The 25,298-nt window shown below is 35.9% G+C and overlaps 1 protein-coding gene across 1 annotated transcript; it reads right to left on the bottom strand.

Moving 5' to 3' along the window:
• Positions 1–522: 522 nt before the first annotated feature.
• Positions 523–23,809, bottom strand: LOC101301001 (fanconi-associated nuclease 1 homolog). The gene is made up of 20 exons (XM_004297977.1): positions 23,615–23,809; positions 22,310–22,618; positions 22,113–22,224; positions 21,916–22,010; positions 21,676–21,822; positions 9,602–9,755; positions 8,389–8,813; positions 8,192–8,296; positions 7,514–7,772; positions 7,360–7,422; positions 6,641–6,715; positions 6,432–6,550; positions 5,496–5,578; positions 5,326–5,398; positions 5,099–5,239; positions 4,611–4,829; positions 2,566–2,573; positions 2,227–2,530; positions 1,877–2,107; positions 523–1,188 (listed from the first exon to the last, which is right to left on the bottom strand). The coding sequence occupies exons 1-20, from the start codon at positions 23,807–23,809 to the stop codon at positions 751–753; spliced, it is 3,555 nt and encodes a 1,184-aa protein (XP_004298025.1). The 3' UTR covers positions 523–750.
• Positions 23,810–25,298: the final 1,489 nt, after the last annotated feature.

The following is a 25,298-nucleotide window of genomic DNA, read 5'->3' as shown; positions in this document are numbered from 1 at the left end:
TCTTTATATTGTAATGATCTCTGATCAATGAAAGCAATTTCATTCCCCTCAAAAAAAAAAAAAAAAAAAAAAAAAAGGTAGTGACAACAGATGCTTGGGTAAGAATTTCAATTTCATGGTGAAGATTTGGGAAACTTAGGCGAGGTTGAGGCGGAGACAGTTAGAGTATTGCCTTTAAAGTGTTAGTATATCAGCAATACTTGTTAAAGATTCACAACTTTTGACTTTGTCATCTAATAACAGTATATTTCGTCCAAAAAAAATTCTAGTAACGGTGTATATACCAGTTAAACCAAATTCAGGCAATTTATACCCTAAAACAAGAAAGATTATGGCCGTTTTTTTTTTTTTTTTTTCTTGTTACATAAAGGCCTTTTACAACTAGGCTTGTTTATAATGGGGGCACAGCATGCTCGAGCAGATAGAATTGAAAGTCTTTTAACACACGAATGGCCAGCTTTCCATGCTATCCAAAAGAACCTGAATCCAATCTCAGAAATGCATTATGATCAACTTGATTCAGTTTCTATCACAAGGAAACCATCTTCAAGGTGAAAGCTTGCCAATCAAGTACTTGCCAATCCTAGAATTGTCCAATAATAACCCTGGAGTTTGACAGGTAAACACATTTAAGAGCAGACCCAGTTGCTATATTGCACTTCTAATCCTAGTAAATTCTTCAGTGCTATTCTTTCTTACCTCATCGATGTCATTCTCCTTCCAATTGAAAAACAAACCAGCCTAGAAGCTTCAGACAACAGGGCTCACTTTACAGACCTCAGCATTGAAACCACAATCCATTAAAAGCAATAGCCATGCTCGCTGCTGTTCAGAGAGTTTATCCCTGGGGCCTTTAACTTCGACAAGCTTTGCTTCACCTCTGTATTTTCCATGGAAGCGCCACAGAAGTAAATCCGGCATTCCACTTGACCAACTACGATAATCTTGTGCAAGATGTCGACAGAATGCAGCCACACATGGGCCACCGATGCATGTAACAGCTGCACGAAGCTCAGGAAGGGAATGTCGCCTCCAGTTAACTCCTCTACATGCTGTTCCCTCATGTAAGTCCCATGAAGAGATGAGAATCTCCTCAGCCATACCATCATGAATTTTCTGTAGGTGAGAGTCGATATGGTTCTTTCTCACTAGATAAAAGCTATCAGTCTCCAAATCCAAGGGAGCAGTCTGAAAAAAATGAAGTTCATGGTTTTTAAATCTATTGATGAGAGCAAGACCTGTCTATTGACAAAAAGACCATATGTAATAAATAAAACAAATAAAAGAGAACAAAATTAAGGGAAAATACGTTTATTTCAAAAAAAAATTAAAATGATCACAACTGGTAAACCATATTAACCATGAGACATTCAATAACAGCAAGGATTGGACATCTCATATTCAAAGAATTTTTTGATATGCCTCATATTCAAACAATTGAAAAAATGTATGTGCAAGATCAAACAAGTCCTTATCTTTTTGCATTGTATGCAATGTGTATTACCAGATCAAATTATAATACTGGGATGAAATTGGCACCCCGTTTTTTTTCACAAACCATACCCACTCCATGATTTTTTTTTTTTCTCACTAGACATGTGCATGGAGAGAGGTGTAGTTTGTAAAAAAAAAAAAAAACTACATAGGATGATGTGCTAGGAGCTCATGAGTCTATGGAAGTAGTTGACATCATAGTTAATCTAATACTTAACCTATGGTTGTAAACCTACCATAGAAAATAAGGGCTTTACTTTAAGTACCGACAAGAGTTTCGGAACTGGAGGTCCACAAAGTTATTGATACCATTGTCTTATGAATATGCCAGTCTGAGTAAATACGTTAGCAAATCACAAAAAATTAAGAGTCGGAACCATGCCTGAAATTTGGTGCGGAAGACATCTGGTACACTGGAAAATATAATATCCCACATAAGAAGTCCAAAAATAGTCAGCCAAATGCCACTTTCTGTATGAACACCCTGCCATCCACCTTCCTCAGCATAATACTGCAGAGCTAGTTGCTCTACACCACATTGCTCCCCATCTTCTCCATAAAACCTGCTCTTCATGCCTATTGCACAATTTAAAGGTCTCCCTTGAACATTGACCTGACTTGATGAACAGAAAATGTGAGTAGGAAAACATAGACCATAAGATGTTAACAAATTAGAAACACATGTTACGTTTAACTTTACAGTTAAAAAGCATACAACGATGAAACAATTACCTCCATGATATTCCTCTTGACAGACTCTGCAAAACTAGGAGTTTTCCATCGCCTTGGTGGTTTTCCCAAGCGAAGGACTCTCCTTTGAAGTGCCACTCTTGAACCAGCACGCACCCATTCATCTAGTAACCCTTTTTCAGCAACCAAAAGGCTCTCATTCAAATAACCCATGTGCTCCAAGTCAATGGATAACCGTAGTGTCCAGTATCCTCTTCTACGATCTTGAGCAAAACAATTCAGTAGCCTTTTCAGTAAATAGATAGCATCACTGTACCTGAGTCGAAAAACCAAGCTATTCAGTGTGCTAAACTGAATACTTTCACACATAAAGACCCCTACTCTATCCCCTAAGAACACACTTCTCCAGCATTTCAAGTGGCAAATCCAAATTAATCAATACCAATCGTCCAGACATGTATGATTAGTGACACAATTAGCTTAGCTATTACCAGAGAATATAGCTGATTGAAACTCAATGTAATGAGCAAGCATGTATTCATGTTCTCTAAGAACATTATTTGGTCATTCATGGTGAACCACAACCTTCAAAAATATTGTGTTTACAGTATGTAGCATATGTAACAACAGGAATCTTATTCTACTTCACACCTACAGTCTGGAGATTATAGCCAAAGTTCTTGATTCACGTCAGTAGCTCTTGCTTTAATTTTTCAGTTATGTCCTTTGGAACAGCACTAGTGGACCTTTCCAACACCCCATACTTCCACCCTTGAACCATTTATAACCTAAAACATCACTGTGAAATCACTGCACCCTTATCCTAAAGAAATGAGGCTTTCTGTCCCAGGTTAAACTCAAGCTTCAATCCTGACTCTCTCCTTGTGCTGCAAGTTAGATTGGAGATTGTGAAAAGTGATATCACAGTTGGTTTTTTGGGTGAATGTTCTGTTCAGTTTCATGGCCTTACAACAACAAGCAAATTTTGTGTTGAGGTCTGCAATGTTTCTGGTAAGCACAGCTTTGAGATGAATCATCTGTTTATGTGAATACCTGTGACTTCCCCATATTCTGCAACAAGTAACCAAGTTAGGCATTCATAGGCTACACCTTGATCACTCTGCCGTCAAACTTGTTCACTTGGTTATCAAAAACGAATTCCAAAATTGATGTGGAGAATGTCTCTAATGACAGTGGACTGATTATAAGCCATGATGGTCCAGTTTTATTAAGACCAAGTGATATCGGACATTTGACTTGGTCACTCTGCCATCAAACTTGTTGACTTGGTCGTAAAGAAAAATATAAAAAAAAAGAATGTCAATATATTGATTTGGAGAATGCCTCTTATGACAGTGAACTGATTATGAAGCATGATGACCCAGTAATATTAAAACCAAGTGATATTGAACAGGTTACTAAAGGGTGTTCTCTCAAGTGTATGTAAATCCAAACCAGTACTCAAGATAGAGGCACCCTCAAAAACATGAAATCTGTTTTGATAAACAAGTAGGGGAACAAATTGGATAAGCAGAAATTTTTCAGTGTATATCCCAAAGCCTGTCAAAGCTACCTCTTCACTGAGGAAGTTGGCAGTTTTATCACATAAGTATAAGCATAGCACAAAAACAGACCACTCATCAATCAAGACTGTGCTTCACAGAATCAGGATATAAATAAAGGAGACATAAAAACTGAGCACAAAGTTCGCCACACCAAAACCAACTGCCAAATCATTTCCCATAATCCATATCCCACATGAAAGACCTCGAAGTTAATATATACAGGAAAAAGACCGAGGCAAGTGTCCTTAATTGCTTGAAGTTGGAAACAGGATCTACTTCTAGTTCAGAGCAGCTTATATTCAGATATTATTATTAGGGTGTGAAATGAATCACATAGCTTGTCTTTGCTTGTTGCAATGGAATCTTCATAGCTGAGCCCTACAACAGTCATCTGCCTCCGAATACCAGAATTCTAGAAGCTATCTCTAAAATCAGGACTTCCTATTCTGTGTACTTGGAGCAGTGGTGGACAAAAGACAAGTGTGCTTTGGAAATAAATAACCAATAAAATAATAACATGCAAAAAAAATAGTTTAGAAACTAGCTTTATTGCACTACAGTACTAGTAGTTCCAAAATTCTGTAAAGGAATATAATTGCTTGCATACCATACTTTTTCCTTATATGGCAGATATGATGATTTTCAATGTCATTTCCGTCTTTATTTCAGAGTGTGCAGTGATTCATAATTATAAAACGTGCATATGAGATCCCAAATTTTTTTTAAATGATACAATAATGAATTCTGGTTACCATGTACATAGTGAATAAGATTTCAAAACATGATAATTAAAGAGATAAAGACTGATATAATATTTCCAGCAGAGGCATTGATATGACCAATGATATGAAATCAAGATGCATACCTACGCTCACGCTCAAGAAAAGAAATTCCTAGTAAAACCACCTTTGAGTAGACAAATGTTGCTGAAAAGTGGGCAAGGAATGGAGCCATTGCTTCAGACGTCAAGGATTTCACTGGATTGGATAAATGGGAATCAGCTATCTTTATGCACTTTAAGACCAATCGAGTGTTGCTTTCATCAAGAGCTTCATCAACTATTTGTGCCACTTCAATGGCCTGCAAAACAAAACCGTTAGATATAGTAAAGACAAGTGTGTGCATCAATACTTCTGCAATGGAGCCATTGCTTCAGACGTCAAGGATTTCACCGGATTGGATAAATGGGAATCAGCTATCTTTATGCACTTTAAGACCAATTGAGTGTTGCTTTCATCAAGAGCTTCATCAACTATTTGTGCCACTTCAATGGCCTGCAAAACAAAACCGTTAGATATAGTAAAGACAAGTGTGTGCATCAATACTTCTGCATAAAGACAAAAGGACACCTCTTCATAGCCAAGCAAGTCATCTCGAGATGAGAAAATTTGTTGTGAGACTATGCACTTGTAAGTTGGATATTTGACTATTCCCAAATCCACCAGTAGAAATGCCGACAGATCCTGTTCACCATTCAGGAAGAAAAGTCTCTGCATAAAACAAAGAAACTGTCAAAAAAAAAAAATGTGTAAAAGCATTTCTTGATTAACTTTAACACTAGCCATAACATAAGCACCTCGGCACGCCAGATAAGGGACTCCGCATTTGAAGATATTCTAACACAGGATCCTATTCTATGCAAAACCATACTAGGTAGTAATGGGCTGCACATTAGAAAACCACAGGAAAGAGATCGTAAATACACTAATGAAGTTACATTATTTACATATCAAAGGGAACATCAACACAAAATATAAATACCATAAGTCTTCTTTGTAAGATATAAGACATGCAATGAGATCCTGCTTTCTTAGGCCACGATTGCAACTCTGTAGCCTCAGTAGAAGCGCCAGAATTAGAGCAAACCCATCAGATAATAAAGAAAGAAAATCATGAGACCACATTCCTATCAAAGAGCAGTAGCATATGAGTACAATATTTCAAGGTAAAGTGTTTATCAACAACAAGACATTGTTCAAGAAACATCACTAAGCATCCATAAATATTCGTGTACCTGCAAACAAGAAAACATGAGTGCACACAAAAACTATTATGTGACTTAATGTAACAGTGTGAAGAAAATGTTTGACCCGTATCTGTCCACACAGTAACTCTTCATGTGTAGTCATCGAAAGCCAATTCATCACTTTTGGAGCATAAACTAGGGACACAACCAAATTTAGAAAGATCCACCCGAAATGCTCCACTCAATTTCAATCAAGGATGAATAAAGGCGACTAGGAACCAAAATTCCAAGTTCAGTGACATACCGGGCAGAAATTTAAACCAGAACAGTTATTATTCCTTCAAACAAAATTAAGAGAATTTGATACAGAATCTAGATAGATTGAACTTTCCAGTTTGCCTATGACCTTCTTTTAGAGAAATCACACTAGACAGCCTTTCTAAGTTTGAGGCAGTATTCCAGTGAAAACTCCCTAAAGTTGTGAATTGTGGCTGAGGTGGTTATTGCAGGTTTTGTTTGAAGAAATTTATAGTACATATGCAGAAACCAATCTCAGTTGGACAAATATAAACTGTCGATGACCCAGGGCTTCCTTTTCTCTAAAAGATACTTGGAGTCATTTTGACATTCCCATATTGTGGTAAAGAAATTAATGAGAAGATCACTAAAACAACATCTGCAAACATGATGCCAAAATACACATTTTAGATGTCTACCTGCTTAAGAATGCACAAGATTTCACGCAGCTCAGATACAGTGAGCAAATCCAGAATCTCCTTTATATCATCATCCGATAGATTATTTGTGACATTAAAGCAATATGTATAGCCTGTCTCTGCAATATCAAAAAAAAAATTTGCCATCAACCTTAATCTGAATTTTGAAAGAAAACATACAGCATATCCAACTGATACTATTCTATTACCAGATAGCTCTTTCACTGCTTCTTGGGGATCCAATACTTCTGGGTATGAAATAGTAGAGAGCCGAAACCATGGGCCTTACCAAGAAAACCATTATAATAAATCAGTTTCCTTTTTGGCACAATGGGGGATACTTGATCAGTTTTGAGAAAAGAAAAAGGACATAAACTTTAAGGTCATGCAGATACAGCACAAGAAACTATATTAAATGAAAGAAAAAAAGAGCCTTTTTTTATCAACCAATACTAAATAGACCAGTCCTCTTTTCAGCGTCTAAGTGACCATGATGATAACACTCAAATTTTCTTATTACATAACACAAAAGTTACATCCTAACAGAAAACTACTATAGACTATAGGCCACCAAAAGGAGCGATTTCCACAAAATATAAGGTTAGGAGACTTAGGATAAGTACTAAAATTTCATATTCTCTCACCAGTGAAGTTGGAACAGCATACTATGTTGTGAAAGATAGAAATGTGAATGTTTTGTGATGGACAGCAAAACTAGGACATACACCCGAAGCCACATTGTACATAATATGAGGGCTATCTTATATTGTGCCCACTACTATAAAAAAAAACTGGGGACATGGATTTCTAAAAAATAAAAATGGATAGCTTAGACAACCATGGCCCCAGTTCTCTTACAGTATTCAGCAGAATAATTAAAACATAATACAACCATGCCTGTGATTAACATGATCTGGAAAGTACACACCTTTCCGTGTATAAAGCCGAACAAATAGCCTCTGACTATCATCTGACATTGAAATAAATGACTCTGCCACACAGATAGATGTAAGTCATAACTTGTAAAAAAGATTAAAAAGGAACCAATACGAATATCACAACACGAGCATTTAAAAACATACCGATGAAGTTCTTTTCATCATCTGTCAATAGATGAGAACTGTTTCTCAAAACCTCACGTATGAAAACACAAAAGTTATGCTGATATTTTATTGCACAAGGCGGACAGGACTTAGTAGATTCAATTACTTGCTGAGCATTTCTCCATAAACATTTGAAAACATTGTCATCATTAAAGTCATTAGCATCACTGGTCTTGTGGCAAACAATCTGTATTGGGACAACATCAATAGAATGCTTGGGAACAGAGGTCACACATCCCTGAAAGGAAACCCACAACGATATGACAATGGAAGTTATTATCCATAGCAGATGACTGATGTACAAATTTTGACACAATCTGGGATTTTGCATGTTAAAAACCAACAGAAACATATGTTCTACAAAACATACATACAGTAAAATAGAGTTGCAGAATAATTTCACATGGCATGCATATTTTATAATTTCAACACCCATTTAATAGTACAGCTTAACGTAACAATGGTAACATAATAGTAATAAGTATCAACAATATTAAACCTCGAGTAGTTCATCAGAATATTCATGTTCTTTTATCTCGCAAATCAATCAATAACTAGAGCATGCAAGACCCAAAAATTAGCGGCAAAATAAGACTAAGCAAGCAATGCAACTGCCTCAAAGGTTTAAGATAATATGTCCAGCCTAAGAAATATTACCTCAAAATTTAGACGATACTGGTCTATAAGAGGAGACAAGTACTCAGCTAGCTTGCGAGGGAGAAAACCAAGCACTTTAAGGCATCCTGAATCTGAATGAAAAACCTAACCGAAGAAAGATGCATGTATGCCTTCAGATTTTGAGTAAAAGTTGAATTCAAATCGAAAGGAAAAAACGCATATGAAAGCAAACAAACCTTGATAGCATTGGGATCCTTAACATTATTAGGGTCTCTTGAGAGATGAATGCTTGCACCAAGATATAACTCGGTTTCATCACCAAACCTGCGGCCAACAATAAAAGTTTCAAGAGTCACCCCATATATGTCGTCCTGAGTGATGGTCACATCAAAATCTGGCACATCACTGATCTCGTCTTTATTGATTGGGTTTCTGGACAGATTGTCAACCTGATTTTGACATTCTTCAACAGCTGGTAAGTTAGACAACCCCCATGACACATCTTGTACAGGGCTCTCATCATGAGCTGCAGGAAATAGGTCCTTTCCTAACTCTTCAGAGTCATAGGAACAAGTTTGAATTTTCGACACTGGACAGAAGTTCAACTCTAGAAGAGTACGCTGGGTAAGCTTCCGTTTGGTTCCTCTAGATAGACACTCATCTGCAAGAAGCATCCAATTTGGTTTATTGATCAGAATCTGCTGAAGTTATATCATGATATAATTCTTAATTACCATTCAGAAACCTAAGCTATTTAAATCCAAGAGAAGTCTATAGTGAAATTCATAACACCTTACATTGTGCAGTAAGTAAACAATACTTTTGATTCACATATAAAATGCCTGACATGAGCGGAAAAACACATGTATAATGCTGAACATTTACTATTATACAAGAATTAAAAAACGGTAAGCTGTCTATTTTATGTAGAAAGTAAAGATTTGCAGTTGTAATCCACCAAATGAAAGCCAGTTTGTGTTAAGAGCTTCCCCTCTAATGAAGAAGAACAGTAACAGGATTATGTCTAAACTGATCAGCAGATGCCCAAGGGAAGCTACTATCCATTTCTAACCCTAAGTAACTCCTCCTCCTCTTTGCCTTATGTTATTGCGAACCAACCGTCCAAGTGAGAGACAAGACTACACACTTCCATATAATGATGGCCTTCTTATTATTCCCCTCTAACAATCGATATTAATTAAATCCGCACAAGAAACCAACCACACACTAATAATTGAGCTCATGATTTCCTTGCGAAACGAAACACTCAAACCGTTGAAATCATACAGCCAAACCGTGTAGAATGAAGCCCTTTTAGAACGAAATCACACCTCAGGACATAACATGTCTAGTCCACTAATGTTTTCGAGAAAGTTTGTAGCTTTTTATCTCAGTTATAAGCCATTGTATTCTTCTTAGAGAGTAAGATATATCAAACAATAGAAGTACCTAGATGAGAATTGATGAGGCTGTTTTGGGGACTGAGTTTGACACCGCAAACAGGGCAAGTAACGGAGCCTTCCACCACACCGTTATCTTCTCCTTGTTGATTCGAAGAGCTTTGTTCGTCCACTGACACAACCATGTCCAGATTCAACGAGCTCTGCAATTGCAAAACCCAGTTTAAAACTGGATGAACAAGAAAGAAACGGATGAAAGAAAATAGGTAAGAGATACCTGGGTAGGGGCGGAGAGGAGGGAATGACGATTGGGAAGGAAGCGCCGGCGTTTGCCCACCAATCGGGTCAGGCTCTCTCTTCCCTTGAGCATTTTCAGACTTGGACCCCTCATTTTCCAATTGGTTTTTATTTATAGATAGGCTCTAGGCTCTGTGCCCTAATCTCCCTCTCCCTCTTTAAACCAAAGTCCCGCCAAGTGTCTTCCCCTTGGGCCTATCTGCACACCGTTTTAGTGAGAGAAATGTTGAAAAACGACATTTTTTTGGTAACCGAATTGAACGAGTACCTTATATCGAGGATCAAGTGAGGATTTTCAAATCAATGGTTAGATGAATATTTTAACTTTTAATTGATATTTTTAAATTCCTATATGCATGTAATTCAACCGTTCATATAAAAGTCCTCACTTGATCCTCGTTAGAAGCTCCCCACCGAATTGATATCTAAAGGCAAATTTACTCTATAATAAAGTAGGAACAAGCAACCTCCTGAATTTACATTCCTGTATTGCTTCTTAAGTTTCTAACCACCTCATCAATCCCTCTCTCTTCGCGCTCTCCACCACTTCTTTCCTCTCGCTCTCCACCACATCGTTCCCTATCAAAGTCAGTGATTTGGCTTACTTTCTCAAGCGATTTGGGTTGTGATATGCTTCATTAGAGACTGAAAATTTTGGATAATTTTTTTTTATCTTAATCTCCGTTGCGATTTGGTTAGCGATTTCTTGATTGTTGCTTCTGCTTTTGTTTTCGATTCCTTTCTTTTGATTTGCCGCTGTGATTTCTCACTTTTTCCATTGGTAGGATTCTGCAATTTGTTGGGTTTAATTGGGTTTGGTGAATTTGAAGCTTCGAGCTGACTGTACAAGGTATTGCCTCTCAATTTGGTGTATATATATATGTATATATATATATATGTATACATATAATTGTTTTAGAATTCCCTTTATACTTTGAAAGCCAAAGCCAAAGCTTTTTGTTTATAGGAATTCATGAAAGAATGAATTAATGAAAAACCTATGAATTTACTAATTCATTTGATAAAAAATGTATATACTTTCCTTTTGTTTTTGTTTTTCTTTTTTGAATTGACGTGATAGTCATTTAAAAGATTATCTTTACAAATGAAGTTCTCATTCTCACATCTCATACAGTACATGATAGAGCTCTAAGCTCCTATTTGGACGAATGGATGGTAACCAATGTTGACAGAGGATCTTATGCAGTTATCAACTATTTACAAGATTATGGTATGAACCTTTATATTGACATTGATGACTGTGGGAGATGTTAGAGTTCTTTGCTAGATGAATGTTATATTGGCATTTGTATTTTTTTTTTTTGTAAAAGGGCATTTGATTTTTATTTTGTTTTTTTTTTTTTTGTCAGGGTAATCTTCAATGAGCAATCCCACCTTAATGTGCTTTGCCCATACCATTTTTTTCCAAAGTTTCACAGACTGCCTTCAAGGCATTCAGCAGTAGAAGGTCCATTTCTTTTCTATTTTTCTTTGAATATTCATTATTGATGAATCATGCAATAAAAGAGAAACATGATAAATTATAGCACTAACTAATTCTAGAAAGTTACATCTTCACATTTCCTTGATAAATCACCTTTTGAAATACCACAACGAAACGCAGCTAGAAATTTGAATTTTGATTTTTCATCTGATGATTGTTTTTCATTTCGAATTCTCAGCTTTGGTGGTCTCTATGTTTTCATTCTTTTCTATTAATTAAGTTGTCAAGGTATGCTTATTGTTTAATTAATTAAGTTGATTTGATGTATGAAAGCTTTTATAAGGCTGGGCTTACGACTTCATTTGATGTAAGCTTTTGTTGTCCTGTAGAGCTTTGATTTTTCCAGGATAGTGATTGTAAAGGTCGAGGCTTTTTGTGATCAAATTAGGTATTTCATTGTGTGATTAGACGTCTTGATAACAAACAAAGAATTATTTTTATTGTCTCAAAAATAACAAAAAATAGAAGGACATAAAAATGGAAGAAATTTTATCTCCTCTGTGGGTGTTTTCGTTTTAATAAAAAAGCTACGTCTGCGGTTATGAAATCATGTTCTTCGTCATTATCCGCAGGTTGTTGTTCTTGGGGAAATTGTGTCAGAGTAGTCTTTCGTTTTCTAACTTTACACAAAATTGCATGTTCTTGAACAACAAGGACTATGGTTTGAAAAGTTTTGATAACTTTTCTTCTGAGGTAAAGTTTAGTTGTTGCTTTGATTCAATTGACCGGTGTTTTTTTTTTTTTTGCTTTCTGGTGCATTTTAGCATTTGTAATTGATATTGGGGGTAGTTGTCTCTATTTGGTTTAATCATATTCTATTCTTATGGTTTCACTTCATAATTATCATCATAAAGGTTCATTATTTCAGGTACAGAGATGTTTAGAGCAAAATTGTAATGTTGCTTGCTGAAGTTATATGCGCAAAAAGGTGAATGTGAATCGTTTATAGTTCATATAATATTAGCATTATTATAGGAGATATGTGCTGATGTGGTTAGTATTCAAAAACACAATGTAGTACATTGAGAAGAGAAGTTATGTTAATCTTGCAGACAAACCTTTGATGGCAAAATTTGTGGAGAAGTGATGGCAGCTTCTGCCTAAAGTTACTGAATGCTAGTAATTTGATGTTACACATTTGTTACAACTTTTTGTTTTTGGTAATGATATTGTAGCATTTCAGTTAAATTTTTCGTTAAAATGTTTAACTGCTTCACAATATGCTTGCAGGAGGAAAGACTACAAGAGGGAAAGACAGAAACACAATTGAAAATGAAACTTGCTAAAAAGAATGCTCATACTGAAATGAAGTGTGTTTAAAATAAACAACCTATTGTAGATAATTAATTTAATATGAAAGTTGTATTGATGTAGAGTGACATAGCCGTTCACTTAAACTGTTGCCATGTATATTGTTATGCTTTCAATTGGCTTTAGTATAGAAGTTGATGTCTCATTCGTTATTTTTATGGTTTAATCTTGCAAAAAAGTTATCCATCTATTTTAAAGTCTAGAGATTTCAAAACTCCAAGAGTTGTGTCTTTTTTCTTTCCCTGTAAAACATTGTATCGATATAGATAAAACTCGGTGAGGTGTGTGATTTTCAACTTCCTGACCACTTCAACTAATTAGATCGCTGTTATTTCACTCTACAACACAAGCAACGTGGTTTTAATTGCAGCAAAAACCCGCGGCTAGACTCGGGTAGCCTTCCTAGTCAATAGTATTTCATGAAGAAATGACTTCGTTTAGAATTTAGAGTAGTCATTACCACGATGCATACCACACAATAGCATAGTAGGAAGTTGACTATTGATCTAAAGTTCTAAACATGATTTTAGTGGGCATCTATAAACAAAAGGGTTGTGAAATTCACACATCTCAAATTGAAATTCACACACCCTTTTTCTTTTTTTAGTAACTTAAATTTTGTCTTTTTGTGAATGTGTTAACCAAAAAAGAAAATTGTGTGGATTTCAATTTGAGGTGTGTGGATTTCACAACCCTAACAAAATCCATCGATAAGCTACTTTTTTTTTTATTGAACATTGATAAGCTACTTGAATAACTTAGTCTAAACTCTAGAGTAGCCGTTGCCAGTGGCGTACCCACAAATTTCAGACGAGTGGGGCACATAATAAAAATAATAATAATTATGAATAAAAATAACAATAATAATTTTTAAATTTAATTCCTATCTATTACAATGGTAATTGTCCTCGACGAGATTTCATATTTAATTTTGAAATCGTTTCATGGTAATCTCATCACCTATACTAGTAAAAATGTCCTTCTCGATATATGAAATCAAACAATCATTCATAAACTGGTCACCCATTCGATTGCGTACGTAATCCAGTCTTCAAAATGTTCATACCAGAAAATACTCTCTCTACACTTGCAGTCACAACTGGTATATAGATGTTTTTCGTAAAGTTTTTGCATCAGACTTGAAATTCTATTACCAAAAGGAATATAAATACTTGGATGACACGTTTACTTACCTGGAATAGAATTGAGATGTGTGAGAATAATTACAGGATAAGGGAATTCCTATGTTTACTTGCTCATGGTGGAATGAGAATTGTTGTGGGTCCCACCTCCAAACCCGGAATTGATTCCTTGATAACCCGGATTTGTAATACTAAGGGGGAGGTGGGTTTAGGAATGATATCATCCGAAATGAACTTTTTGTACCCAAAATATCCTCACATAATTACAATAACCTTAAATTCTCTTACTTTTTTAAAAGGTAGTTAATTCTAATTCTCTATTATAAGTAAACAACATCAATCGTAATTAGTTACATTCTTATTCCAATTCAATGTGGTAATTAAGTAAACAACTCAATGGAATTGAAATTTCTACATACTATTCAATTATGTCTCCCATTCCTTCCATCTCCTATTCCTAATAAATTTCATTCCAAATAAGTAAACGTGCCAAGAATTCTATTACCAAAAGGAATAGAAAAAGAAGTGCAACAAATTTGAATTTAATGAAGATAAGAGTTTTATTACTAAAGGAATGAGAGAAAAAACTATTATAATATATTGATATAATTTAATTGAAACAGCCACTCATTTTTTGACATTTTCATCATCCATTAAAAAAAGAAAACAATAGAGCAAAGGGAAAGATGTGTTGATGTGCACGTGAAGAAGCCAAAACTGATTAATATAATAATATATATAGAAGAGAAAGTGTCAGTTGTCTTAAACATTAATAATTCTTCCCTCCACAGAGTGAGGGTTCATAATCTGAGGTGGCACCACGACAGCCACAAGTTTTAGTCAATGTCTGACTAACTTGAGTTTCTCTCGTTAACGATCTGAGTTTTGTTTCTCTTTCTCCCTTCTGCAACACACCAAATTGAATCCTCCATCCCAGAACCTATACCATAATCATGATGAAGCCACTGCACCTTCATTCTATGTTCTTATCTTTCGTCTTCAATTTACATCCAAAAACATTTCCTCTTATAGCCTTTTCCTCAAAAGTAAAGTAACCCAAAACCTCAAAGCTTTCATTCAACAAATCAATGAAGGCCATAAGCAAAGCCAACACTTTGCCAAACTTATCTGTATCTCTAGCCTCAGATTCCAATATCAGTATCATACCAATCCTTTTAAATGCATAAACAGCCCACACCATGACCATGGAAGAAATCCGAAAACCCCCAAATCCGGGCAAAAAAGTCATCATAACCCATTTGGGTTCTTCCTTCTTCCCACCTCCTGATTTGATCTCAGAGACATGGAGATCAATCAGGATCACTCACGGTTTTTGGTTTTTGGATCACTCACTCCCGAATTAATCAAATCAAGATCAAATCTGATCTTAGTCTTATTTGGTTTTTTCTTCTTCTCCCACTAACAGGCGTGTGCACTGCACACTCTGTTAACTAAACTGTTGGTGAAGCTTCACTTGGTGAATGGAAGAACCTCCGTTTAAACACAAAGAATATTGTCCATATATTAATATAATACTATAAATATAGAAATATATGTTTGATTTAATCTATGAGGCACATATCTACGACAGATTTTGTCTAAAAAGCTTTGTAAGGCACGGGACCCACTATGCCCCTGTGTCCCTCTGCTACCATTTTTAGACAAACAAGGAGTTGTGTGGGACACTCACGACGTTACATAGCATAGAATTTTCTTATTGATCATATTTTCGCTCAGTTATTCAAGTGAGCCTATTACACTTTCTTTGCCCTTAACAGTGGGGCTAGAAGGAAATCATACAAACAATGTAATACTCTAGATTTTCATATCTATTTTTCCTTGTTTTATTCCCTTATTTTAATGAAGGATTATTCATGAAAATTCTTGGGTTTATGCGAAGTTGAAGTTCGGGAGTTTATTTAAAGTTGCCTTGACTTTTAATAGGCCAAAAGTTGACTTTATTTTCCGTAAGTTATCTTCGAAAACTTCCTTCATGAAAGTTGTAGAGCTTGTCGATACGAGTTCGTAGACATGCGGCACGTCTAAAACGGATGTCGTATGAAGAAGTTATGTTCAGAGGAAGTTTGTTTTCGGGTTTGAAAAGAGTATAAGTAGAAAAATTGTGTGTGGGATTAATTAGAACCCTAAAAATCAGTTTCCCTCCTCTCTCTCTCCTCCCACCCGAGCTCGCCGAGCCTTCACTTTCTTCAGCCGAGTTCTTCCTCCTCCGGCCACCAAACCGGACGCCACCGGTCCCATTCGACTCCCACAGCAGCCCTCTCCATTTCTGGAGCAGTTCCGCCGGCTGTCCCGCCGCCTGGAAGCCGCCACGAAGCGGCGGAGCTACCGCTGTCCCGCCGGAAAACCGGCGATTTCGACGCCGTTTTCGGCCAAGTTTAGGTAAGTCTTGATCCCCTCTTCCTCCTGGTAGTGTTTAGGCATGGATTGAAGCAAGTTTTTAAGGTTTTGAGGCCGGTTTTGCAGATTTTGCCTTTGATTTTCTGGTCACTGTTCGGGGCGGTTTCCGGCCGGTTCCGGCCATTTTTGGTCGAAGTCTCAGGTATGAAAGTTGTTCCCCTTGCTTCAAGCTTTAACTTTGCTGTTGGGAGTTTTCTCAAATTCGGAAGTTTGGGGTGGCGCGTGAGGCCCACTCGCCGCCGCCTGTGGCGGCGCGTGGCGGCGAGTCCGGTTGAGTTGCAGCCCTAGTTTCCTGTGGTTAGGTAGTCCTTACTGCTGTGAGCTTGTTGAGTGGTAGTGTGGCTAGTTTTTAAGAAATGTTGGCATGCTAGAACGTTAAGTGTGATTTTAGGTTTGTTGGAGGTTTGAGTTAGGAATGGAGGATTAGAGGCAGCCTTCGTGGGTCTCTAAGTTCGACGACTTTGGAAAGTTGTCATCTCTTGAATTAAGGGTTAGTTAAGGGTATTGTGTTAACCTATAGTATTTTAGTTACTAAGGTTTTAATTGTGCTATTTTTAGGTGATTTGTGAAGTTGAGTTGGTTTATCTTGGTCGGTTATGGAATTTGCAGCGGGAGATTTAGGTGAGTAAACCTCACCAAGGTTCACTTTTGAACCTAAGGATATTATGGTTATATAATGATAATGATGGTGATGTTGGTTTTAATATCATGCTTTAGTCCAAGCCTTTGGCCGGGTGATTGGTTACGGTTAGGAATAGAGCTCTAGTCCATCTGTCAGTGTAGGTCATGGGAGATACTGTATGGTATCTGGGACCCATGGGTACACATAGTGTTGTGGTAGGTCATGAGAGGTATTTTATTAAATATCTGGGACTCATGGGTACATCTCTTGGGTAATGTGTTTGATGTGTGGTTTGAAATTATTGATCCAATCTCTCTTGTGAATATTGGATGTGATAAATGTTGTGTTGTTTTTGAGTTTACTCATACGAACTTTTTAGCTTACCGGGTTTGTTGTTTACAACCCGGTGCACCATTTCTTGGTGTAGGGGTTAGACCTGCAGGTGAGGATCAGCAGGGTTTTTTGTTGGGTTTTGGGCGTGTCTTTGTATATTCTTTATATATACACGGGGATAGGAATTATTAAACTCATGTGAGCGTTTCCTTTCTTGTTCTCAAGTTATGTAAACAAGAAAATGTAATATTTAACTCAATTTGGAGTTGTGTGTAAATTTACATTACGCATTGAGTTTATTTTCCTTGATTTTTATTGAAACAGGTTTTGGGATATTAATATTTTAGGATATATCATGCCAAAATTTTTTTGAAATTTATCTTTCAAATAAACTTGGGGTGTGACAAACAACAAGCTCCCAACTTCCTTAGTCTTCTTCATTTTAGAACAATTTTTTGTTTTTTGTTTTTATCCCAAAAGTTGACTGCGTTTTTTCTTGACATTGTTGGAGTGGTTAAATGCATTCATGCGTACACAAATGTTCCTTGATTAGTTTTCACAAAACCTAAAGCCTTGGTCGTAAGTTTAAGGGTCGGGGTCATGATTCTTTTGAAAGTAGCAGTATCACTGACAATAGCAGAATCACACACATTCTTGAGCTTCTTGGGCAATGAAAGAGGAGAGCTAGGTCTCCCCCTTTTAGCAACACATATTCATCATTTTCAACAAGTGTTGGCATCAATGCAAACATATTGAAAGATTCTTCTATATCATGTCTTGTTTTAGTATGCTCTTCGGAGGTAAACAAACCCCTAGCCACAAAAGGCGGAATAAGGGTTTGAACTCCCTAAAACTTGAACTAACAATCGACCAAACTAACATTACAAAAAAACTTACGCAAGTGTGCCCTAACAATGAGGGAAAGACGAGGTGCGCCTCTAGGAAAAATATCATTCATGCGAAATCAAGTTACAATAATCATAGACATCAACTATGTGTATAGTGCAAATGTATAAAAAGTGTTCAACCAACATTCCTAAATAGCACATTCAAATAGCACAATTCTTCAAGTAGGAAAGCCACCCAACATGTGTTTAAGGATACCCCATCTCTTTTCAATAGTTTGACCAAGTGTTCATGTCACACCACCAACACCGGGTCCGGGACCCGGTGTCGGTGGTGTGACAGTTCATTAGTAGTCTTTCCTCATGTCTCAGACGCAACCATAGCCCCACTCTCACATGCATCAAGATCTTAAGTCCAAATAACTCAATATAAGGTGCTTTATTCCTTCCATCCATGGAGTATATACCAAAATATGCTCTAAATATTGGATCGACCCCTTGTTTTTTTCTTATTTTTCAAGCTCTCCTTACTCTTGTCTTTTAGATGTTTCTCTTTGTGCTTCTTAAGCTTTGTAATCATTTTGTATAAATCTTTAGTATTATGAACTTTGTTTCATGCTATCTCTAACATCTCTTCAAATAATACAACTTTGCATGCCGTTGTTGCACATATCTTGTCAGTCACTTCGTATATCTTCTTATCATCTCCTTATAGCACAAACAAAATGTCATGTGGTGTAGAGGAAGAAAATTGGCTCCCATCTGATACTATATATATAGTATCACCATGTATGTATGATATGACAGTTGTTCCCCTTCCAACCCTGAAAAGGAAGCCCTTTGAAGATTTTGCTAACCACAATGTCTTTGAGCTGCTGGCAAAATATGGAACTACTTATTATCCTCAACAATGACATACATGACATGGTTGTTGGAGTTCTTGCTAGTGTTGGAGTTGTGCCACAAATGTTATTTGTTCCTTAGTAATGTTAAATAAGACTCTTTTTCATCAGTTAAATCATTGGGAGAATGGATAGTAAGCAATGATATGGACAAGTTGTCTCAAATTTTTGTTTTAAAAGTCATTAACTGTTTCTCTTTTTTATCTTCATTTTATTATGAATATATATGTATTTTGTGGTTAAGTGAAACACTGCTGAATTGGAATTCTTGATATAAAACCAACTAATTGTTTTCAATTTAAAGAACAAGAAAGAAGTGTTGAATGAAAAAAAAAACAATGTGTAATTCTGCCTCAAAATTTTGGTTATCGAACTACATATATTTTTTTATAAGAGATTTCAATAAATTACATGAAAAAATTACCTAAAAAACTTATTTTACCATAATAACAACAAATATGGGTGTCACATATATTGATTTAAAATATTTTTTTAGTCCACCCACTCTAAAATCCTAGGTCCGTCATTTATCTTCAAAAGTATTTACATTAGAAACCCACCGATATCAGATACCTTTTAGAGAATTCAGTGGAGAATTTCGTACTATAGGTTGATGTATTGCACACTCTTTCAGATACCTCATTATACAACATCAGCGGATACAGGTCCTGTGACGGGTCGAAGGTATATGAGGATTTGGGAGCCGAATCACACGAATATTGTTGGTCAACGACTAGCGAAACAGTTGCAGCGGCAAGATCCAAGGCACCTGAGGAGTTGGCAACAGACGAATCATAGAAGTTGAGATCTTAAACACTGAATCTTCGTTGTCATCATTGTCGTCGTCCACCCCATTATGTTTTTGAGTTCACCTAATGATATTAGGATGGAACGAGAAAAAATATTTTCTAGCAAAGAGAAGAGAGTCATGTTAAATTTTGGATAAATATCTAAAGATGATGATTTCTATTACCAGCCCCAATATCAAATTTGTGACATTGCCCAAAATACAAACTTGAAGGGAAGGAAACGATCCTACTGGTTCAAAAACTTGATGGTTTGACTAGGTTCTTTCTTTATTAAATACAAATTGAGTTTAAGATGATGATTACGTTGCTTCTTACCATATGTAATAATCCATTAAAGAGCACACATGTGGCATATATAGACCCCATCACAAAAATAATACTTGGCTGCCATCATCATCATCATGCGGGGCAATATCTTCATCATCATCATATTGCATATCACTAAGATCCACATAAACATGTTGGAAGGATTAGATTGTGTTCAATTTGTTATTTTTCAGATTTGGGTTAATGTTATTGCTTTTGGACAAACAAATGATCATGTTTGGGGGTAATTGTTGAGACACAAATGACTTATGTAAATGTGCTTAAAACTATTGAAGTTGTCTTATGCTTGCATGTGATTTTATTACCTTTAATCCAATTCTTTTTAATTTTAAGAAATAATGCAATGAGAGGAAAACACCCACATTATAGTTTGAAAATGACATATTCAATTGGCTTAATGCTTGCAAGGGAGGTAAAAAGTGAAACCCAATGCCCCAACTCCCATGCATTTGTCAAAAAATCATTTAGTCTAGCTTAGTTTACATTTCTTGCTTTAGTTGTTGCAATTTGATCTAAACTAAAACCAAATCAAAATCAATCACCACACATTTGCACTACCTATCATGATCGTTGATTCTCTTTTTAGTTATATATTGTTTGTGAATGTACAATTGAACATCTTTCTAGCTTACCTTTTGGGACTCCCCTAGTTAGTGTGAGATTTCTCAATCTTTTGGGTACGATAACCTTTAATACTTGAGGGTGACTTTAATGTTAACAACTGAGTTCCAATATCTTTAGACTATAAGACTCACCTTGTAGGCATTAGAAAAAACATTTTGCATCATTTATAACAGCTTCAAGGAGTGATTGAAGTTTACTAGTGAATTATTCAGGCCCGTTCACCTGTGGGACAGATTTTGCGGGACAGAAAGTGATGAAAGCACGTTAGTCATTGGATTATGAACGAAATGATCTGATGGATAGAAATGCACACCCCTTAAAAACAAAATATGTAGACCCATATACCCAATTTTGTCTCTACGGCCAAAGAGATCCAATCCAAGACTCACTACACCATAAACTGTCATCCATAGCATTCGAAAAACGTTATCCTATCATATACATAGCGTTTTAGTAATCGCTATCACAGTCGGAGCTATGAAAAGTCTACCATCTTTCATAGCGTTTCTAGAAACATTATTATAAAGTTCACATGTATAGCGTTTAAAACATGCTATTATGCATATCACCAATAACAATATATAAACGTTATTGTTATACTTTCAATAAATATGTTACAGCAGCTTTTAAGAAAAGTTATTACAATACCATTCCATAGCATTTACTAGTGCTATTAAAGACATTCATAAACCAAACCAAATGACATTCATAAACCAAAGGCTTACAATATCTCAGCTAACAATGTTAACGATACATGAAAATCCTACCAAACTGATCATATAGTACTTCACTGAAAAGTATCAAGCCTTGCAAAATCTCTCATACTTAAAGATAAAACTTGAAGGATCCATGTAACAACCAGCTGAGAACTAACAACCTTCAGACATAATCACTTTGTCTGCTGACCACATGCTATTGTAGTACCAAGAGCATCTTCAATGATTTGCAGCTCAGATGATGGTCTCCAATGAGACTTTTGATGTATATACCCAAACTTTCACAACATTAGGACCCAATGGAACAAAATGAATAAGCTGATTTGGATCGCTCGAGGACCAACATCCTTCAACAACTATTTGTCTTGATCCACTAACATCTAACAACTTGCACTTTTTATTTGATTTGGTGTTCGCACTCTACCAAGTTATTCAAGAAAAAATAATTTTAGATGAGGACAGAACTCACACATATAACTCGTAATTGTAATAACATGTGAAAATAAAACTTACCAAAGGAGAGGATGCAATGCCAACATCTTGACTTTCTGACATCTTTTCCAAAACAACTTTGTTAGCAGGCCATGCTATAGCAGATCCCACAACATCTTCAATGAATGTCATATCAGTTGCAGGTTTCTATAAAAATGCTTTATGATTTTTTGGAAGATCTACCCAAACTATCATGGCATTGGGTCCAAGAGGAATACCATTGACCATCGCTTTTGGATCACTTGAATGCCAACGTCCTTCTGCAACTATCTCATCTTTTCCAGTCCAATCAAATAATTTACACTTGTTTCTTGAATTGGTGTACGGATTCTATCAATACACAAGAGTCACAACATAGTATTACATAAGTCAGGATGTAGCAACTAAAGAAAAAAAAAGTGTTGAGATGTTTTACCGAATGCATAGATAAATTATCTTGTTCTTCAGACTGTTGATCCATTTGCAAAATAACCTTCTCAGCAGGCCATGCTATCATGCTACCTTTAGCTTGTTGAAAACAGAACATACTAGCTGTAGGCCTCGAAAGAAAAGCATCTGGTTTAATTGGAATATCAACCAAGACTTTCATCGCATTAGGTCCTAAGGGAATTTGATTGACAAACTCTTGAGGATCACTTGAAACCCAACGTCCTTCAACAACAATGTCCTCTGATCCACTCCAATCTAGTAACTTGCACTTATTTGATGAGTTGGTGCTGACACTCTGAAATCAATGAAACATTAGTTGAATCATTAATGACACATTCAATTCGAAGATGCAAGAAATATTATTTGCCCTTGGAGATGTTTCCTCATCCTCATCCTTATCATCTTATAAAATCTAACAATCGAACAAGTTTGGATGCAATTAATAATAATTAACGATAGTCAGACTTTACTGTATTGATCATAACATATAGGAAACATACTTTTTTTTTTTCATTATTATATCAAGCTTCTTCTCTAATTGAATAATCTTGTCCTTCAATTGAATTTGTTAGTCTTGCATCTGAACCACATGCTTGTCCCTAGCTTGAAAGAATGCCAATTTGCTGATAGTCATTCCTCTTCCCACTCTCCTTTTTCTATTATAGAGAAAATAAATTTTTTATCAGGTTATGAGAGATAAGTAATAAGACCAGAAATATTATTTCAATTTCAACATAAAAGAGTATGAAATATATGTATCACCATATCTTCCCTCAATTGAACCATTCCTTTACGGCTGCATGTGTGTGGGACTTGCTTGCGCTTTCTTGCTTTGAACTTTTCACTTATAGCTTGAAATCTTTTTACGTTAGCATGATTTTTACTGTACAATATTTCACAAGGAAGATAACTAATAGTATTATTGAATAGTGTACCTTAAATGCCGGACTAGTTTTTGCCCTGATGAATCTTTTCCACTCTACAATACTTTGAATGTTCTTAGGTTGGAGATGATGTCTTTCTTCTTTGTTTTTTGCCTCCTGTATTTGGCTCACTAACCTTGACTTTGAGGCCCTCCATAAACATCCCATCGATTTAAACACGGCAGCCTTCTGCCATTCCTCCTCCAAGTCAAATCTTGCCTGAAGTTTATACATGATTAGCTAGGGACCATGGTAATTAAAGAAACACAAAAGTTCAAGGTAATTAGTATGAAATATTACAAAATCACAAAATGCTAGTATTAATAACTTGTATGATAGAGTGAGGCTAGAGTAATGGAACATAATACCTGAATTGATTCCCACGACACTACTTTAAAGTCATCACCAAGTTTCCTCCAATCCTCGAGTGTTACAGGTACGTGTTCTCGTACAAGTGGGCCTAAAAAATAAGATAAAGCACCTGATCCCGAACCACACGGTTCACCTTTATCAATAAAATCAACACGAATTATATCTTCAGCCTCCACAACAATATCTTTCATTTTTGTTGGACCCCTAGGTTTCTTAAGTCCTATTGGGTTTGCTACTGAATCTTGTGAAGCTGGTGCATCTTCTTGTACCACTTCTTTTGAGAAAGAAGGTGAGTGGTATTGGTTTTTAGGTTCTTCAGTCTCATCACATTGGTTCAATGCAGCGTGACTAACTTGTGTACTTACCCTATCTCTTACATGAGAAACCTTTGATGCTAGTGTGGTTTCCTAAGCCTTCTTCCTTTTGTGTAAACGTCTCATCTTCGCAGCAGCTAAAATTATCAACAGAAGTACATCTTCAATGGTGCAAGCACAAATGAAACCAATCAAGGAATGAAACTTTACTTTTAATAAACTCGAATAAGAAGTTAACTTTTAGGAATTACGGTATTTAAGAAGTAACACAAAACTTGATCACAAACTGACTGAATTGTCAAAATATATAGGAAAAAAATGTCAGCTGCAATGTCGACTTGAAAAATTAACCATGAACTCATTTTATGAGAAAATGACAAGAAATCACTTTCGCAACAATCAGTAGAAAGTCTACTATAATATTCAAAAAGAACAGAAATGAATTAGTTAAAATGGAGGTCCAAAGCTCAACTGAAAACAAGGAAGCATATTCAAAATTTTGGAACTTTACCAACCACAGGGCGAACTTTGGAAAATCACTGAGTTTTCAATTTACATTGGAATAAGCTGAAACTTTCCAGATCTCTTGTAGACTAACAAGGAAACAACATGTAAAAGTTTCAGAAAATTTGGACATTTAAAAGTTAGTTAAGCGAATTTCCAAAGTGACTGCATAACCAAACAGTTTATGCAGAATTTTCAGAATTTCTATCATTCCTTTATGTAAAAGCTAAGAGTTATAAATACAATGTGTTTTGATCAAATCCTACTTAAAGAACTTCTTGGAATGCCTATTTCGAACGAAAACAAAGCTCAGCTGAAACAATACTTGAAGATGATTCAGAAATTGATCTCAGAACGCGATAAAAATGACCATAAACTTTAATCAGTTGCTGCAACAAATAAACCAATCAAGATTTCCACCAATATATATATCCTTATCTAAATCGCATAAAAATGCATAGAGAACACATATCACAGCAATCACACCTAACACACATCAAATTAGAATCTAAGCTATAAGGAAGGTTTTGTTTTCCCTACCTCAATCTATGGAAACCAACAACCAAAATAATAAGCCAAGTCAAAGCCAAAGCTCTCCAAGTCACTATACAGACATGACACACCAGACCAACATTGCATAATCAAAAGCCCTAAGTGCGAAATTGGTACCTGGCTTAAAGAATATAGACAATCCGAAATCAATAGCCTTAAGAGTTGGGTTCTTCTTGTTGTTGGCAAACATACATAAAGTTCTTCAGCTTCAAGTCTGAACCTAAGATTCAAAATCAAAACCTCACAAACATATTCTTCAAAACCTAAGATTCAAGTGACCAAACACCTAATCAAAACCCAGAATATTTCG

Source organism: Fragaria vesca, linkage group LG4 (genome assembly GCF_000184155.1).
Source record: "Fragaria vesca subsp. vesca linkage group LG4, FraVesHawaii_1.0, whole genome shotgun sequence".
NCBI lineage: Eukaryota > Viridiplantae > Streptophyta > Magnoliopsida > Rosales > Rosaceae > Fragaria > Fragaria vesca.
The sequence above is the reverse complement of the archived record's forward strand: the minus strand, read 5'-3'. Positions and strand labels throughout refer to the sequence as shown.